This window comes from Nicotiana attenuata, unplaced genomic scaffold (genome assembly GCF_001879085.1).
Source record: "Nicotiana attenuata strain UT unplaced genomic scaffold, NIATTr2, whole genome shotgun sequence".
Taxonomy (NCBI): Eukaryota; Viridiplantae; Streptophyta; class Magnoliopsida; order Solanales; family Solanaceae; genus Nicotiana; species Nicotiana attenuata.
Genome location: NW_017672072.1, coordinates 68,771 through 87,405, shown reverse-complemented (window position 1 = coordinate 87,405; position 18,635 = coordinate 68,771). Strand labels below are relative to the sequence as shown.

Genomic DNA, 18,635 nt, shown 5'->3' with positions numbered 1-18,635 from the left:
AAAATTTAGCGGAGTTCGAAAAGTTCGCGGTTTTTACGTAAAAAAGTAAAGCAACACATTAGTTGCTTTGGGTTGTGTCAATTTTTTAGAGACTTGGGGAAGGGGTTGGCGAGGGGGAGGGGTGAGGAGAGTTGCTTAAAAAATATTTTCCTAAAAAAATATTTTCTACTCTCTAACCAAACAATAGAAAATATTTTCCGGAAAATGTTTTCCACTCACCAACCAAACAAGGGAAAATAAGTGATAAAACCACTCATTTTCCATGAAAACATTTTCTAGGAAAACTTTTTCTTCATACCAAACACACCCTATATGTTGTTACAAGGTAGGTGGAAGTTGTATCATATTTCCATGCGTTGCCATAGGCACATTTTCTTGTAGTGGTTAAACTGCTGATGCATCATTTTTGCACTCCGTCTCCTTTGTTCTAGTTAGGTGGATCCATTTTTTGCCTAGGCAATGAATTAGCACAAGATACTCGTAAATTTATATCACAATACACATGTTTTTGTTTCCAATTACAAAATAATCGAGCTGAAGTTCAACAAATATAAACAAAAACTACAGCTCCTAGAATGCTGAAGTTCAGCAAATACAAAACAAACTTCAGCTCCTAGAATGCTGAAGTTCAGCAAATACTAAACAAACTTTCAGCTCCTAGAATGCTGAAGTTCGCAATTACAAAACAAAAACTTCAGCCAAAACATGTTGTAGTTTTATTGAATTGAAGTTTGCCATTGCACTATGAACTGAAGTTTGCGTGATTGCCTTTGCTACTTCAAGCCCGTATGTCTGTAGTTACCCGAAAAGTGGGTACGCTTACAATTCTTTTTGTAAAGCATAAGTTAAAAGGTGACCCAAAAACTGGATATAGATGCAAATTCCCCGTTGTCAATCCGCTTTGTCACCAAATCACATTATGCACAAGTTAATCTTTTTTCTTGTAAATATTTTGATTGTTTAATTCCATTAATACAATGTAGTAGGAGGTCCAAACATATTTTAGTTGGTAAGTTCAACTTCGTGCTATTTCAGCATTTTTTTAATTCCTTGTTCATAGTACTGCCAAAGAGATTTTTATCTTTGTAGTGTCGCAAAACCTCCTCCATTTATCTCAGAAAGGTTGAAAATCTTAGTAGTCCGATTGATTGGCTACCTGAGTTTCACCTGTTCGATTCCCACTTTGTAATCCCTTTCCTTTCCCCTATATATAATAACAAAATTAGAAAAAATATCTCAGGGAAGGTAAGGTGCTGATAGGGTACGGTTTCCAAGAACATTATCATGGTACAACATGTGAGACAATTTCCGTACATTAGCTATTCAAGAAATTAAACTCTGAAAAACAAAACAAATTTTAGATACAAGTCATATGGGATATAGAAAAGAATGAGCACATAGTATAAGGGTACAAGAATTGCATATTATTAGACTTGGAAGACAAGTTAAAAGAATATATTCACCAACATGCATGTGCTAATACATGAAAATGATGGAACTAAAGAATGTAAGGTCAAAACAAAGGCATGTGAGTTTGCCTACAAATTCAAGGCAAAAAATATATTTTATGTCGCAAGTGAGATGCTAGTCTTTTAATTCAATAATAGAACTGATTAATTTACGGCTTATCTGTTGGGAAAACAGTGTGGACTTTGAGGGAAAGGTAACGAACGTGGAAATAATTAATTTAGTTCTGTAGAGATAATTCATTTTCAATAATTTCTCCGGTCCATTTTAAGTGATTTTCTGGTATCTTTTTGTGGTTCATAATATTTGGTTTTTTCAAATATCAAGAAAGAATTAACTTTTTTTTTCTTCCAAAGTTGCACTTGGAGTAAAGAACCTAGAAGTATTTATTGTAATTTCAAGGAACAAATTAAGATTAATATGGTCAAATATATTGTTAATTAATGCTAAAATGTGGATTCTTAATATGTGTGAAAACAGTCAAAAAAAATCATTTAAATTGAATCGGAGGGAATAAAAAATATTATTTTTCTCCTAGCCCCCTCACCCCCACTTGCACTGATTGGGTATGTGAGGTGGTTGCATTAAACAAACTGCACACCTATTTAAGTAGCAGCTACTTTTCTTGGTAAACCCATTCATACATTTAATTCCATTTCCTCAATCTTATTTCTACTTCTGTTACTTTGCATCTACAAAGGAAATGGCCAAATGTGTCATTCTTGCACTGGGTTTCATAATAGGTTTCTTTAGTCTTTTCTTCAATGCAAATGCTTTCACAGCTTCTGGTTGGATGAGAGCTCATGCCACTTTTTATGGTGGGGCTGATGCTTCTGGCACAATGGGTAAGTACCAATATTTTCCAAACAAACTACTCCACCTTTATTATATTATATCAACTACGTACGTTTATTAATCTCAAACTAGTTCAGGTCGACTATATGAATATAGTTTGACTATTTTTGTGTAACGTGCGACAGGGGGTGCTTGTGGATACGGCAACTTATATTCGACAGGATATGGAACTAGAAGTGCAGCATTGAGTACTGCACTATTCAACAGTGGAGGATCTTGTGGGCAATGCTACAAGATCATCTGTGATTTCTACGCAGAACCGCGATGGTGCAAGAAAGGAGTATCTGTTACTATCACTGCTACGAACTTTTGTCCACCAAATTATGCACTTCCTAGTGACAATGGAGGCTGGTGTAACCCTCCTCGACAACATTTCGATATGGCTCAACCTGCTTGGGAAAAGATTGGCGTTTATAGAGGTGGCATTATTCCTGTATTCTACCAAAGGTAGAGTAATATCTTCTTAAAGAAAATAGTTCTGCTTGATTCAGGGTTCTTGGCTCGAATAATATCACGATAATTTACCGGGTTCAACAAGCAATAATAGTATTTAAAAATAACTTTAACTTCTATACACTCACATTGTATAAAAGTTTTTGCACTATCTGATCACCTAAATGATACTCCTTAACGGTTTGGAAAATAAGACAGGTTACCTGCTATAACATGTTAAAACATTGATAGCGTAAAAGTTCGTTTCTAGTGCATGTGTATGTAAGTTAATTAAATCCTACTAAAAATATGTGCACTTGCTCATTCAATGACTTAAATAGATTAATTACTTATTATAGCTCAACTATGAATAAGATTCTTGGCACATACTAACTTTTTAGGCAAGTAAATTTGAGAATGTGGGTGTTTATAAATTTCTTATTAATTTTGTGGAGCAGGGTCCCATGCAAGAAACGTGGTGGAGTTAGATTCACAATCAATGGAAGGGACTATTTTGAGCTAGTATTGGTAAGCAATGTTGGAGGGGCTGGATCCGTTCGATCTGTTCAAATCAAAGGCTCAAGAACAAATTGGATGACAATGTCTAACAACTGGGGAGCCAATTTTCAATCCAACACTTATCTCAATGGACAATTACTTTCCTTCAGGGTCACTACAACAGATGGTGTCACAAAAACATTCTTAAACATTGTTCCAGCTAATTGGCGATTCGGGCAAACATTCTCAAGTCCAACTCAGTTCTCGTAAAGTAAAGGATTTTAGAGTTCTTGGATTCACAGGCAGTGGTGTGCTTACATTTTAACGAAAGCATCCGCGCCCTGACCTTTGCTTTTCTTTTTTATTTTCTGGAGTCTTGATTATTGAGTATTTCTCCCTCGGGGAGGGGTAAGGTCTGCGTACCCACTACCCTCCCCAGACCTTACTTGTGGGATTACACTGGATTGTTGTTGTTGTAGTTGTTATTGTTTATTGAGGAGCTAGAGGTAAATAAGACCATGAACTCTAGTCCAAAGTTGGTGTAATAAAGTTGTTGAAATACTTATTTCTTTGTATGTAGACTACTGGCTTTTCTCTGTAGTATAAGATCAATAAGACGTTTTGCCTCAGCTGCAATCTTGAAGCTGAATACATGTGCTTTATATTTGTAACTTTTCAATATGATAATTTTCATGTTATAAATATTGTACCAATTGTCCTACTGTATTTTCTGCCATGTAGTAGTAGTACGTGTGAACTTGCTCTGGTTTCCCATATTTGTATTATATACATCCTGTACTAAGTGTCCCTCTTTTTGCTGCTAAAATACTTGTACAGTGACTTGTGCTTTTTAATATAGTTAAGTAGTAGTAGTAATTGCTTTAGATTTTTACGTAGCAAAAACATTCTGCCGCAGCCATGAATTCTCTGTTTTTTAATTTTGGTGACCGTCTCTTTTCTCATTTGGAAACAGCCTCTCTACATTCATTGTAGGGGTAACATCTATCCTTCCCAGACCCCATTTGTTGGGACTATATATAATGGGTTTGTTGTTATTTTTAATTTTGGTGACTGTGCTCAGATTTTACAACAGTAAATCTCATTTTGGTAAAATCTAGATAAATATACTCGAAATTCAAATAAATTCTTTGATGACAGTAATTCATTTTTCTTTTACTTAGTGATCACCAAAAGAGAAGATAAATACGAATCTGTTTTCACAAATGCGAGTGAGATTAAGCACGGGAGATAAAAAAATTGAATACACTAACTTTAAATCCTAAATTCGCCTTTACTATGATGAATTATGGTTAGATGGTAAAGTCCCAAGAAACATGCAATGACAAAAAAGTAGTTGGCCAGATCAGTAAAAAGTAACGGTACTTGGCTAGCGTTTGGCCATAGATCCCAAATTTATTTTGAAAAATCTGATTTGGGTGAAGTTTGATTTGAAGATGAAAATGTGTTTGGACATACGTTTTCAAAACATATTTTCCAACTTTATTTTGGAAAAATATGTATATAATTCCCAAGTTTTGGGATTTTGGCCCAAAATCAGCTCAATAGCTGATTTTGGGATTTGAGATTTGGCCAAAATATAAGCAAAATTTATGGCCAAACATGAGTTTTGAAAATAAATTCCAAATTTATTTTGGGAAAACTCATGGCCAAACGGGACCTTAGTTGCCCGGCAAACGTTCCTCTTTTTGGTTATGTTTTGAAATTTGAAGTTGTTGGAAATTAGAATTTTAAATTTAGAATAATAACCTCAGCAACAATTTCGGCTGCTTTAATAAATGGCCTTCCCTTTATTGGTTCAACTGGTCCATCAATGCAACAATAACATTCCTCAAAGTGGAAAAAGTTTGGTCATTTTGCTTACCTCAGAAAAAACGCACTTTACAACTGCTAATCAAACCTAAAAATAACGCTTAAGTTTAAGCTTGTGGTTAATCTTGTTATAACCAGCTTATTCTGTATTTTTTAAACTATTTAATTATTTCTTGGTATAAGTACACAATAGTTTAAAATGAATTAACTGACAATATTTGCTAGCTAGTAAAAATGTGCTAATTAAACAAGTCTTGTTTCAGTTCCCTATAATTGTTCTAGTTCAACAAACTCACTAACGAACATATCCAATCCCCTATAACAACTCTCCTTGTAGTCTTTTGCCCTCTCTCTCAGTCCTTACCATTTAAATGCCTATTGTACTACCTCGTTAGCTCTCACATTCAACTGCCAAGTCAAGATTGAGCACAAGTTTTGCCAATTTCAATCATTGTGATGACATTAACTAGCTCTCTTATTGCTCTAGTTTCTGTTGTTATTCTCTTTTCAACTTCTCTCCAACCTGCTGTGATCGCACTTAGCTCCGATTACTATGACCAGACATGCCCCATGGCCGAGTCAATCATCACCAAAGTTGTCAACAAAGCTATGTTGAATGACAAAACAGTTCCAGCCGCACTTCTAAGGATGCAATTCCATGATTGTTTCATCAGAGTAAACTTCTACTGTTATTGCTATATGCCGTATATATTAGCACTTATCATCACCCTTATTTTGCAATAATTACATATTTTCTTTAGTAACTTATTGTGGTATACTTATTATATATATATATATGAAAGGGTTGTGATGGTTCTGTGCTGCTGAATTCGACAAGAAACAACAAAGCAGAGAAAGATGGACCAGCCAATATTTCATTGCACGCGTTTTATGTAATTGACATTGCTAAGAAACAAATTGAGGCTATGTGTCCTGGAGTTGTGTCTTGTGCTGATATTGTGGCTCTTGCTGCTAGAGATGCTGTTGCTCTTGTGAGTTTTGCTTCAACTGTAATTTACCCCATGCAAAAAAGATAGAGTAACAGTGCAACATTACTTTTTGCTAAAAAGGGAAAAATGAAAAAATAGTGTTATTACCCTGACACACATATATTACTCCATATGTTCTTTTTGAGTAGTAGTCCATTTGAAGATTTTAACTCAAATGTTTTTGGCATTAAATACTAAGGTGAAATAACTTTTTTCTGACATATAATTTTAGTCGGGAGGTCCTACTTGGGATGTGCCTAAAGGAAGAAAAGATGGTAGAATCTCAAAGGCCATTGAAACGCGACAATTACCAGCTCCCACCTTCAACATTTCTCAACTGAAACAGAGTTTCTCTAAGAGAGGCCTTTCATTGGATGATTTGGTTGTACTTTCAGGTAAACCAACTACACTTTAGTCAACGAATTAATACTATGTCTCAATCCTAAACAAGTCAGTGTTGGACATATGAATCCTCTATACCCATTGCATGTGCTCTATTTAGTGGAATTTTTTATCATGCTAGTTAATGAAATAAATCACAATATTTCTTGTTTCACCTTATAGGAGGGCACACTCTCGGATTCTCTCATTGTTCTTCCTTCCAAAACAGAATCCACAACTTCGACAATAGTCACACTATTGATCCAGCATTACAAGCATCATTTGCAGCCAGTTTGCAAAATGTTTGCCCCATGCACAACAAGGTCAAGAATGCAGGAGCTACCATGGATTCTACTACAACGTTATTCGACAACGCCTACTACAAATTACTAATGCAGGGCAAAAGCCTTTTTTCTTCAGATGAAGCTTTGCTCACTACGTCAAGAACCAAAACATTAGTTTCAAAGTATGCTAATTCCCAAGATGAGTTCTTTAAAGCATTTACCAATTCTATGATCAAGATGAGTAGTATTAGTGGTGGTGGACAAGAGGTTAGGCTGAATTGTAGATTTGTTAATTAGGTGATAAGCCTGATTTCTTTAATGTAAATTGGAAGCTCTTCATTATTTGTGTAGTTATAATTAATTTTTCAGAAGAGCTAAGGATCAAATGAAAAAAGCAAAGCTCATATTGTGTGTTTTGTGGTCAAGTTTGAAAGGATTTGATGAAAGATTTGTTTAAGCATGGTTTGTTTGTACCTGATTTAACTGCATTATAAACTTTAGAAAGAAATTGTACGCTGTAACAACTCAGATAATACACCAAACCAACTGATTGTTTTAGCTCAACACTAGCTGTGATACAACGCATATGCTAACGAAAGTAAGGATAGGACAGCAGAAACCTAAGAAGAAAGGGGATGAGTATTAGACAGATACAACATCAGAGATGAGAAGTATAGAAGGAGAACAGAGATAAGAGAGCTTAATACTTTGACAACTTCAGCATAAAATGTACTACGCTTTCTACTGTATTTATAACTAATTCTCTCACGTTGCACTTCATGCAGTGATCACCAGCTGCCTACGCTCAAAATGGGTCCCACACATAATTTTTCAAATCTCCAAATATGTCCTTCACCGATCACTTATTGAGTTCACAACATACACTTCGTCCGAGGAGAGAATATTGCCTTAGGTTTTGATTTTAGCTTATCAACAGTCAAAGTCTAAAATTAGCATCTCTTTATTCTGGACAATTGTTACTCCCAAACGCACACGCAAGTATACGTGGTCGACAAGTAATATAGGATTATAAGTCAAGATATCGTACCCACAGGGACTTGTGATTAACTATCAACTAAATTAAACCAAACAATTAATCTATTCAAGCAAATCTTAAAGTATGAATATTTAACTAAAGATAATCTAGAGTAGTAAACTAAGAGATTAAAGAAAACAAGTTGGTGAAATATAGAGACGAATTCAATGTGAGTGAATATTCTAGAGCTATGGGTTAGCTAACAATCCCGTCGAGTTTTTCACTTAAATTATCTAATTAATTTATCGAGTTTATTGATTGACGGGGTTAATATTGTTCGTAGCCTTCTCCAGAAGTACAACTCGCCTATTCAAGCTAACCTAACGCTTATATTCCTATGGAATTAGGATTAACAAGAACGCATTTATAATTCCCGTATAATAACCAAGCAAGGCGATTAGGTATATTCCTATCCTAACCGCAAATCCGCTCCCCCTAAGAGTTAAGATCTTGCTCTACTCAATCTTATATGCAATCTAGAATTCCCTCTCCCGAGTTCAATCCTAGATTCGTAAATAGTATTCAATTGGTGATCAATCAATCAAATAATTAAGCGCAAGATTGAATAAATAAACCAATATGATAAAATAATAAGAACAATTCAAGCTTCAAACTACAATGTTCATGTAGCACCCAAAACTCTAGAACTAATAAACTATGAAATTAAAGAAAGAGAAGAGAAGAAAAACTAGTTAGAAGCCTCCTCCAAGCGTGGTGTGTGTTATCACCAAAAGTGCGTCCTCTACCGTCCAAAAATTCACTCTAAAAACGTTCTCTCATGTATATATACCAAGTAGGGTTGGGCCCAAATAATTATACCTTCTCCAATGTGAAAAATGACACTTTTCCCGGGTGACTCGCGCGAGCTCGCGCGTCTTTCGCGCGGTCTTCGCGCACCTTTCTGCCTCGGCTTGTAATACGCGCGACTTCCCGCGTTCTTCGCGCGTTTTTCACCCTGTTCCGTTCCGAATTTGGAAAAACATAAAACATGAAAGTTGTAGCCCTTTGAGTTAGATTTCCAACCATATATTGTGGATCCAAAATGGAGTTCTGAGCAAAAAGTTATATCTATTTTACTAGACAGTGCGCAATCTGCCTACTGAAGTCTTCGTTTGCTCTAACTATCATCCGTTGACCCCCAAACGCGATGCCGGCTCGTGTCCTTGGGCTTTTACCCAGACTTCAAAGCTCCAAATCACTTGAATTCATTCCATAACATCTACATAGTTCGGAATCACTCCTACAAGGCATAAAACACACAGTTAGTGCAAAACACTAGCGATTAAAGCGCAAACTCAATTAAAGTGCAGTAAATTAGAGTGTAATAATCGACTAAAATACGTAATTATAGCCTATCATCAACAATGAAACAGTTCAACGCAAAAAAGTGTTTTATTTGGAAGGTATGCACCCCTCAATTACCAGATAAGGTTATAATGAGTTAAGGACTAACATCAATGGGAGAGTTAATTAGAACTTTAAATAAGGAAGAACCCTTCTTTTTTCCTTTCATTTTATATCTTTCTTGACTTATTTTAAATAAATACACTGCGATTCTTATCTAAGTCCTGACCAATATAAGTTTGTTTTTTGGGTTCGAAAGGATAAATTTTAATTAAAACAATTTAACCAATATTTTTTCGGTTCAAAAGGATGATATATTAAAACAATGTAAACAAAGTCATTACGAGCAATCTCCTATGTAATTAAGCCGATCAAGAACTTTATATAAGATTGTATTTAATTGGTTAGACCATATCATTAGACACTATGACATATGGCATGAGTTTGTGTCTCAATATAAAATGGACCTTGGCCTTACAACTAATAAAGTTAACTCATTTTTTATCCAAATTAATGGTTCAACCCTAATGAGATTAGATTTAATTCAATTCCATATGTGTAAGTGGACCTAGAAAATCCAATTGAAATCTTAGTGCTCAGAGTCTCATGGGAGATTATATTTCCTAATTGGCTTGTAAACGAGGATTACTTCTTTAATACTCCCTAATTTACATTGTTTATGAGAGAAAAAAAGGTTTCGCCATGTGTTTAGGGGTGATAAAATGACAAAAATGTTCATTTATGTTTGGTGTTGATCCAAAATTGTCCTTTACCACCTAGCATTATTAAGGTTGTTTAATTCACTAACAAGGGCAATATTGGGTAATTACTTTTGGTCAAAAGTAGATGTTTGAGCCTTTTTAGTAAGTAAATCACATTTTCTCTCCCGACAATTAATTTTCTTAATAAAATAGGAAAATAAAACTTTGGAAAAGACAGAGAAACACTCGCATTGATCACTGAAAACCCTAATTTTCCCGTTCAGCTTCTCACCTGAACCCTCATTTTCCTCTGATCATTTCGCTTTCTCTTCTCGAATCTTCCAGCTGAAGTTTCCAGAAGTTTCCTATTGTTTGATGGCCATGCCGGCCGATTCTTCAGCGTCTAACAACTCGCCGCTTTCGCCTGTCACCACCGTTGACGGTAGCTCCGCCGCCGTCAACAGTCCTCAGTCTCGCCGGAGTTTAACCTCTCCTTGGGCACAAGTCGTCCGCGGTGGCAGCGACGCTGAAACAACCACGGTCACCGCTCCTCGCTCCCCGTCAGCATCACCATCACCGCCGGAGCAAGTTTCGGTTCCCGATAGCTCGGCTCAGAAAATTTCTCCGGAGAATGAGGTTTCCGATAGTCAGCCTGAGAGCTCCAGTGGTACTAATGATGCTTTAGGTCCTCCGAAAAAGCCTGCTTGGAACAAACCTTTAAACGGCGTCGTTGAAGCCGGTTCGGTTATGGGTGGTGCTGTTGCTTGGCCTGCTCTCTCCGAGTCTACTCGAGCCATCCCGAAATCGTCTTCGGATTCATCGAAACCAGTTGCAGATGGATCAAACACACTTTCTCAGGTTCATTTCTCTGGATTTTCTAATGTTTTAAATTTTTTACTGCTGCTTCGAGTATGTTGTTTCATATATGTTTATGTGTATAGTTAGGCTTTATGAAATCGAGTTTAAAAATGGCTGCATTGGTTTTTCTGTTGATGTAGAGGAAATAGGATTTGTTTTAGCTGTATGTTTGATTGATGTAGGCGTTTTTATGAATAGGGACCTGTCATTTCACCGTTACCGCAAAAACAAGCTAATAGTAATGCAAACTCACAATCAAATGCAAATCACACAATGCCGGTTAGACCAAGATCAATGAAGCATCGCGGCGGCAGCAGCAGCAGTGTTGGTAGTGGCCTGGGTAGTGGATCTAATCAGAGCGGCTTTAGTCGGGCTCCACCTCCACCTCCACCCCCACCGCCATTGCCACCACCATTTCCTGTGATGCCTTATGGGAATTTGTTACCGCCTGTTCTTGATCCTCGTGTAAGAGGTCCTAGACCCATTGGAGGAGTTTCGTCTCAGCCACATGGAGGTGATCACTCTTCACATAGAAATCCAAACAGGAAGGGAAACTTTGGGGCCCGACCCCGTGGAGATGGATCTTATCATAGTAGGCGTGATCAAGATCGGAGAGATGTCCACCAAGCCCCTCAATTTGTTCCTCCTCCAGTAGGGTTCATAACACCCCAGTCCCCTGGTTCTGCCCCATTTATGCCTGCACCTTTGAGACCCTTTGCTAGTCCAGTGGGATATGGTAAGTCTTCCTTAGCATCTGTTCATTATCTAGAAGCTAGAAATTATCACTTATTTCTTTGGTTCCTTTCAGATATGCCACCTCAATTCATTTATGTCCCCACGATGCCTCCAGAGTCCTTTAGGGGTGTTCCAATTATCCCGCCACCTCCACCACCACCACCGCCTTTCTTTTTTCCAGTCGTGGATCCAAACTTACCTTCCTTGTTGGTTAAACAGATAGAATATTACTTCAGGTATTTGTGATTTGGACTATTCTTTCTTTCTTTCTTCTTCTCTTTTTTTCTTTTCCCCCCCTCCCTTATGAAAGCCAATTTTGTGGTCCCTTTCAACTTCTTCCCCCTTAATCTTGAGTTCTTTAAAGAGAATCTGCTGACAGAATCTTTTATTTGTTGCAGTGATGATAATCTGGTGAAAGATGACTTTTTGAGGTCCAAAATGGATGAAGAGGGATGGGTTCCTATTGAATTGATTGCTAACTTTCCTCGTGTAAGTGATTTAACCTGGTTCTCGATTTCAATGGGAAGGTGTTTGATCACTGCTTGAGAAGTCCTAAGATTTTTACCTCCTATGGCCTTTTATTAGATTTTGAGACCTCAGATACCTCCACGAAAAGTAGCTTCATGTCTCCTCTTCCTTCGTCTTGTCTTCCTGTTATTAGTACCTAAATTGTTTAGCAGTGAATACTGATACTTTTTAGATACATAAAATTATCTTGAACCTTGTTTGCTGAAGATTCCATTGGTTGATTAAACATCTTTCTTTTCCACTTATAGAGAAGTCCTAAGATTTTTACCTCCTATGGCCTTCTATTAGATATAAATGGTTTTGAGACCTCAGATACCTCCACGAAAAGTAGCTTCATGTCCCCTATTCCTTCGTCTTGTCTTCCTGTTATTAGTACCTAAATTGTTTAGCAGTGAATACTGATACTTTTTAGATACATAAAATTATCTTGAACCTTGTTTGCTGAAGATTCCATTGGTTGATTAAACATCTTTCTTTTCCACTTATGCAATGATATCTCTGGTAAGTGTTTTACTCAGTCTACTTTAAAAAGGATTGTTGCTGGATTGTAATATCTTCCTATTTCATGTCAATGTTTCCTGTTGATTTTAGCATTATATTTACCAGTTTTGATACTGTCTGTGTGTCTAATGAAGGATATTATTGCAATTGACAGAAGTAGGTTTCATTTAAGCTAAACTAATTATCTTGCAGCTTCATTCATAACTTTCTTTTTTTTGTTACATTTCTTGCTCTTTCTGAACTCGAAGGTCAAAATGGAAGTTCATTCTCACTCTTATATTCAGTTCAAACTCGACATCCAAATTTTAAGTTTTGCCAACTTTTTCTGAGTTCTGAAATTTACCAAAGATCTAAACCTTGCCTTTTCTTTCACCCAACTGTTTTCAGGAGCATTGTGTCTATATCCAATTGCAATTTGTACCAGTGGCATATATGATTCTTCATAATGGATGTTTGGCTTCTTGCTACTTTTATTTGATCTAAAATCGATGCAATTATACATCTAAGTCACAGGATTTTTTGCTATTATCAAGTGGATAAGTAGGACTTTCCATATAATAACGATCAAATGATGAAACCCATCTTATTTATATCTATTTTCTTTGTTGTTTGATCTTGTGGTTAAGCTACTGCTACATCATTGAAAGTTCCTAAATTATTTTAGTATTCATCATGTCAACTAGATAAAGACTTTAATGACTTTTAGTGAGTTCTGTCTTGAGGTATTGAATTCTTTTTTCTAAAATGTAGGAGTTTTGACTTGAAATTGTAATTATATTTTTGAACATTATTCTTCTGTATAGTACGCTGAGCTTTGACAACAGGACAACATTTTCTTGCCTTCTAGGTGTTTTTCATTTCTGTGTTAGTATTGCCCATGCACAGATCAAGGTTTTGCTCTATGGTTTCTTTTTTCAGGTTAGGCATTTGACAAACAATATCCAGTTTATCTTGGACTGTTTGAGGGCTTCAACGCTTGTGGAAGTGCAGGTATTGTGTGAAATAAAAATTCTAAATCAACTCTTGTTGTTATCATATCGGAGGAGGCAGCTATTGCCTTGGAATATTTTGTGGGAATTGCTGCAGTTTAAGTATTTATCCACTGCCTTTTGGAAAATTATAGTAGTTACAGCATGATCATTCTGTTTAGCTGCTCTTCTTTTGTCCATTATTATACACTAGGGCACCAATGAATGCATAAAGGCTGCTAAAGTTATTTGTCTTTGAATTGTCTGGCTTGAGTTTAATGCATGTTGTAATATTTCTTATTTAAAAGACGTGGGTGAGATTTCCAAATTTCCCTGCATAAATTCAATGGGTTTTCTTTTCTTTCTTTCTGTTTTTTTCTTTTTCAATTCAAAGAAATTGCAGTGACAAGTCTTTTATTAATTCTTCAAATCATATCTTATGACGTCACGGCCGGTTTTGGGATTAATTAACTGGGGACTGGGAAGCGGTTGAAAAGCTTCTTTGATTCTAACAACATGTATTTTTTTTCCAGAGCTGTTGTTTTTAAGCGTTTTGTGGTTGGTGATATACTCACAGAAATTCTATAATGAATCAATTATTTAAATCCATATACGGGGGTGGATCTAGCACTATTGATGTGGCTTCATTTGAACCCATAACTTTTAACGTAGACTTGGATTTATCTGTGTGAAACCAACCCACTACCCACTGGAAATGTTGAAAATACTTAACTATGAACCATAGCTCAAACAAGGTGCTGGATTCAGTGGTTGGAACTAGTGTTCTGAACCCATAGAACTAAATCCTGGATCTGCCTCTGTCATATACTCATAAGAAATTTCCAATGTGATGTAGTAAGAACATGCACTGTGAACTATATCACTGGATTCACATTGTCTGTTGTAGTGGGCTGTTGAGCTGTTGAAAATTGAACTCTGATGTTGCATGTTCTTAATATGACTATTTTTCACAGGATGATAAGGTAAGGAGACGTGATGATTGGAAGAAATGGATACATACTTCTGGCCATCTTACAGCTGATTCAGGCTCTCAAACTCCTGGTGGATCGACGAAAAATGCTCTAACGAGTTCGTTCCAGGAGGTCTCTTTGGGTGAATCAGGTAACGACAAAAGTAATGATGTGGATCGGCGAGATGTTCAAGTCGAGGTGGCTGTCAGTGGCTTATCGGAGGAATTGACTAGCCAGTCAAAATTGGTTCAGGAAGGTAATGCTGAAGAAATCTGTTCCGGCCACGCAGGAAGCAGTCAAGTTGGTTGAAAGTTTTTGCATCTTCAGTCATGGTTGTTGGACTATGTTGGGTAGTTCTTGTCTTGAAGGAACATGTCTTTGGAAAATCGACAGGTACATCATTGCTTCAATTTTGACCCTGCTGAGACCAGATTTTTGCACCTTTCGAGGTGAGTAGGTGGAAAACAAATAACGTATAACTTATCTGGTATAGAGAATGAAAAGAAGGGGGACATAAAAAGGATACAAAGTTGATTGGCTTGAAGTTATTAGTTTTTTGGCTTGTACACTTGCAATATGGATGCAGTGTGGGATTCCATTGCTATTCAATGACGTGGATTTGTTTTGTGCTTTGCAGTGAGGAATTTTTTGGGGTAATTTGTCTCCGTGTGCTTGGAAATTCAGTAGAAAGTTACTGAAATGTAAAAAGTTCTTGGCTGTTAAAGAGAGCAGTTGAGCTCTACTGATTTTTTTGTTATACTTATCTAGGCATATCTGCTTGAATTATTTTTGTATTTTGATATTTATTAAGTTTCACTTTGCCTCTTTTTGCTCCTCCTATGATCTAGCTTTAGTATAGTTGGTTCTTTTATACAGATCTTGTGTTCTGTTCTCTTCTTATTGCAAACTTTCTCTTAGCGTGGGAGAAATCTGTGTTGAAGTATTGAACATGGAATAGAATGTTCAATTCCTTCCAAGTTCTAGTACTAGTACTTAATAACACTATATGGTTTGTTTGGTCCTTGATTAATCTTCCTGCTCCATTACATACCCGGCTCTTGCATAAGTTGTGGTTGCCTTTAAGTGAAGAGGAATTAAACAAAGTATGTGGTTCTTGACCATTTCCCTAGAAGAGTCTGAATTTCATGAAATTTATGGCTGTAATGTTATCAGATATCAAAGAATAACTTGCCTGCCGTTATTGCATTGCTCACCATTAGTGGTTCTTTTCATGTTGAATCGTGAAAAGGGGGTAGGCTTCTCCTGTCTAACCAAAAACCGATCTGAACTTTGAGATGCAATATATGGTTGCTGAAATGTTAGGAGTTAGGACTAACAGACTTGTCAAATGACCAGCATGCACATGTGGATTTGAAGATCGGCCAAGACGGATTAATGCAAATAAAGGTTTGATTTGTCTCCTAACTAAGCTAAGTTTATGGAAGGCCAAATACAACTTGGTCTTTTTTTCATTTGGACACTTAAACTAAAGTTTGTTCCTATTGAACACCTTAACTCAAGTCCAAATGTATCTATTAGACACTCATTGATGACATGTCAAGGTGTGTGTGCTACACTGTGAATGAGCGCTTGATGCTCTCTTTTTCTTATCAATCTTCTTTTTCTCTTTCTTCCTCTCCCTCTCCCTCCCTACCATCCTCTACCTTCCGTCATTAATCTACCATGTTCTTCAACTGAAACAATCCACTATATTCTTCAAAGACTTGATTTTGTCAAGAGCACAAATATGGAATGAATTTTTATAATTGCACCAGCTTAAAAAGCTTGTTATCAAAAAATTTAGAACAAAGGACATCAAAATTTAGCTGAGCAGTATCAAGGCTGTTATTACACTGTATTTGTAAAATAAATTCTGGAAATATAAATGAATATAAATAGTAATGAATATAAACAGAAATGACATAAACCAATTCGAGCCCACTGAATTCACAGTGTTTCCTTAAGGAATTTAATCCCCTCCTAGTACCCAAGGTTATGGATTATTTCCTCCCAGGATAGAACGAATTACACACTGGTGTAGTGGTACTTCAAACCCCAGTGTTTCAGCGAACACAAAGTTCGGTAGCAAATCACACTTACTTTTTGCTTTGTTTTGATGCTAAAAGTATGCAGAAGAAGGAGAGGAAACTCAGAAAATTGTAGTTAAAATTCTGAGCAGAATAGTGTTGTATTTATAGCCAAAGTTGGGTCTCTTCAGAATGGCTGTTTATGCAAAATGCCCACAACATAAATGCCATTACATAAATGGCCATTTACTCAATAATAAAGAGGGAAAATAAAGAGGGAAAATTGAAGAGGGTAGTACTTTCTGTTACAAACAGAAAACGATTGGATTATATATATTTGTATTAACCAATATTATAACATTTCTGTTAATATTTACTATTAACAATAAATTAGGTCCAAAAGTTAATCAATCAATCGATGATTTGACCAAATCCAAATCCAAATCCGAATCCGAAAGCCGAAGCCGAAGCGAAGCCGAAGCGTAGCCGTAGCCCGAAGCCGAAGCGAGCCAGAGCGACGGACGACGACGACGGCGCGAGGCTTGCCTTCTTCTCACTCTTTAAGAGCTAGAAGAAGAGCAATTGCTTATATACCCATAAAAAACCTCTTCCTCTTCCAATATGGGACATGCCCATTTGCCAATGGAGGGGGAACTTAAAATTTCACTCAAAAATTTCATTTTCCCTCCATTTCCCATTCACCCTCTTTTAAGTATTTAATATATTAATTAAATACCTTAAAAAACCCAACAATCCCCCACATGAATGGGGAATGGCTATATCACGGAAGTATGCATGGAAAACTGTGTGATTCACAAGTAAGGATTAATTGCATCTGGATAAGTAGGTTTTTCCCTTTGAACTTTCCGTAGTGAACTTATGTCGGATATTACTCGATCAATCGGTAGATTTGATATCTTTTGAACCGTCGAACTTTGTGTATACCTAGACAACCACAAGTCACACAACCAACACCTTAAACCGTCTTTGGTTCTCATTGTTGTGTTCGTTTCAGCCATGAACACCCCTGGTTTCATAAGTGCGTAGAGAACTGGCCTTGCTGTGTTCTCCTTGAAGCGGCTAACACTTCACACTTACATAGGTGATTCCTTAAACGTGTCATCCCGTAGATACACTATTTGATATACCCTGTATCAAATTTATAGAAATCATTAAAAAGCCTTAATGCTTTATCCTTGGTACTGGAACATTGTCTCATCACGAGAATGGACCAAAAGTTTAGTTGAACAATGTTGAACCGTCATAAATGACTTTGTTTAATCTCCTTGAACGTAGATCTTGGGATCTCCAGTCTTCTAGGTAGAGTTACGCCACTATGACTTGTTTCTCGGCCACAGTCCCATTCCCTTTGATGACTTCTCAACTACCTCTCTAGTTAAGCCTTTGTAAGTGGATCCGACACATTATCACTTGACTTTACATAGTCAATCGTGATAATTCCTCTAGAGAGTAATTGTCTAACGTTTTTATGTCTCGTCGTATATGGCGAAGACTTACCTGTTATACATAACGCTCCCAGCCCTTCCAATTGCCGCTTTGACTATCACAATGTATGCATATTGGTGCCAAACGGTTTGGGCCAAATGGAAATATCTTCCAAGAATTCCGGAGCCATTCAGCTTCTTCACCGGCTTTATCCAAGGCTATGAACCTCAGCTCCATTGTAGAGCGGGCAATACAAGTTTGTTTGATGACTTCCAAGATACCGCTCCTCCACCAATAAATGAATACATATCCACTGTGGACTTGGAATCATTGATCGGTGATCCAATTTTGCATCACAGTATGACCTCAATGACCGCAGGAATATTTTTGTAATGCAAAGCAAATTCCTGGTATGTACTAAATACCCCAAAACCGTTTCATGGCCATCCAATGAAGATTGGCCTGGATTGCTCGTATATCGATCCAATTTGACTTATAGCACAAGCTATATCTGGTCGTGTACAATTCATGATGTACATTAAGCAATCCCAACACACGAGCATAATCCAATTGTGATATGCTCTGACCTTTGCTCTTGCTAATGCAAGATTCACATCAATTGGAGTGCTTTGCAATTTTAAAGCCCAAGTGCTTGAATTTTTCAGAGTACTGTCTTATATAATGAGATTGTGACAATGCTAGAACCTTGAAAGTCTTTATGGATCTTAAATTCCCAGAATTAAATCACAACATCCCAAGTCTTTCATATCAAACTTCTAGTTAG

The 18,635-nt window shown here is 36.7% G+C and overlaps 3 protein-coding genes across 4 annotated transcripts; all 3 read left to right on the top strand.

Moving 5' to 3' along the window:
- The first annotated feature begins 2,108 nt into the window (after positions 1–2,108).
- LOC109211682 (expansin-A11-like) lies at positions 2,109–3,901 on the top strand. Its single transcript, XM_019375250.1, has 3 exons — positions 2,109–2,312; positions 2,448–2,769; positions 3,213–3,901. Exons 1-3 carry the CDS (start codon positions 2,171–2,173, stop codon positions 3,520–3,522), a joined length of 774 nt encoding a protein of 257 aa, XP_019230795.1. The 5' UTR covers positions 2,109–2,170; the 3' UTR covers positions 3,523–3,901.
- A 1,543-nt stretch (positions 3,902–5,444) lies between these two features.
- On the top strand, positions 5,445–7,214 carry LOC109211677 (peroxidase 64-like). Its single transcript, XM_019375243.1, has 4 exons — positions 5,445–5,757; positions 5,886–6,074; positions 6,304–6,466; positions 6,636–7,214. The coding sequence occupies exons 1-4, from the start codon at positions 5,539–5,541 to the stop codon at positions 7,031–7,033; spliced, it is 969 nt and encodes a 322-aa protein (XP_019230788.1). The 5' UTR covers positions 5,445–5,538; the 3' UTR covers positions 7,034–7,214.
- A 2,780-nt stretch (positions 7,215–9,994) lies between these two features.
- LOC109211678 (la-related protein 1C-like) lies at positions 9,995–15,216 on the top strand. Of its 2 annotated transcripts, XR_002065757.1 has the most exons (7): positions 9,995–10,675; positions 10,874–11,411; positions 11,484–11,646; positions 11,809–11,899; positions 13,358–13,429; positions 14,382–14,771; positions 15,016–15,216. XR_002065757.1 is itself a non-coding variant. In XM_019375244.1 (6 exons), the coding sequence occupies exons 1-6, from the start codon at positions 10,193–10,195 to the stop codon at positions 14,685–14,687; spliced, it is 1,653 nt and encodes a 550-aa protein (XP_019230789.1). In that variant the 5' UTR covers positions 9,995–10,192; the 3' UTR covers positions 14,688–15,216. The 2 variants fall into 2 exon arrangements, 1 of the variants encoding a protein (XP_019230789.1); XM_019375244.1 differs by having other exon boundaries at positions 14,382–15,216.
- Positions 15,217–18,635: the final 3,419 nt, after the last annotated feature.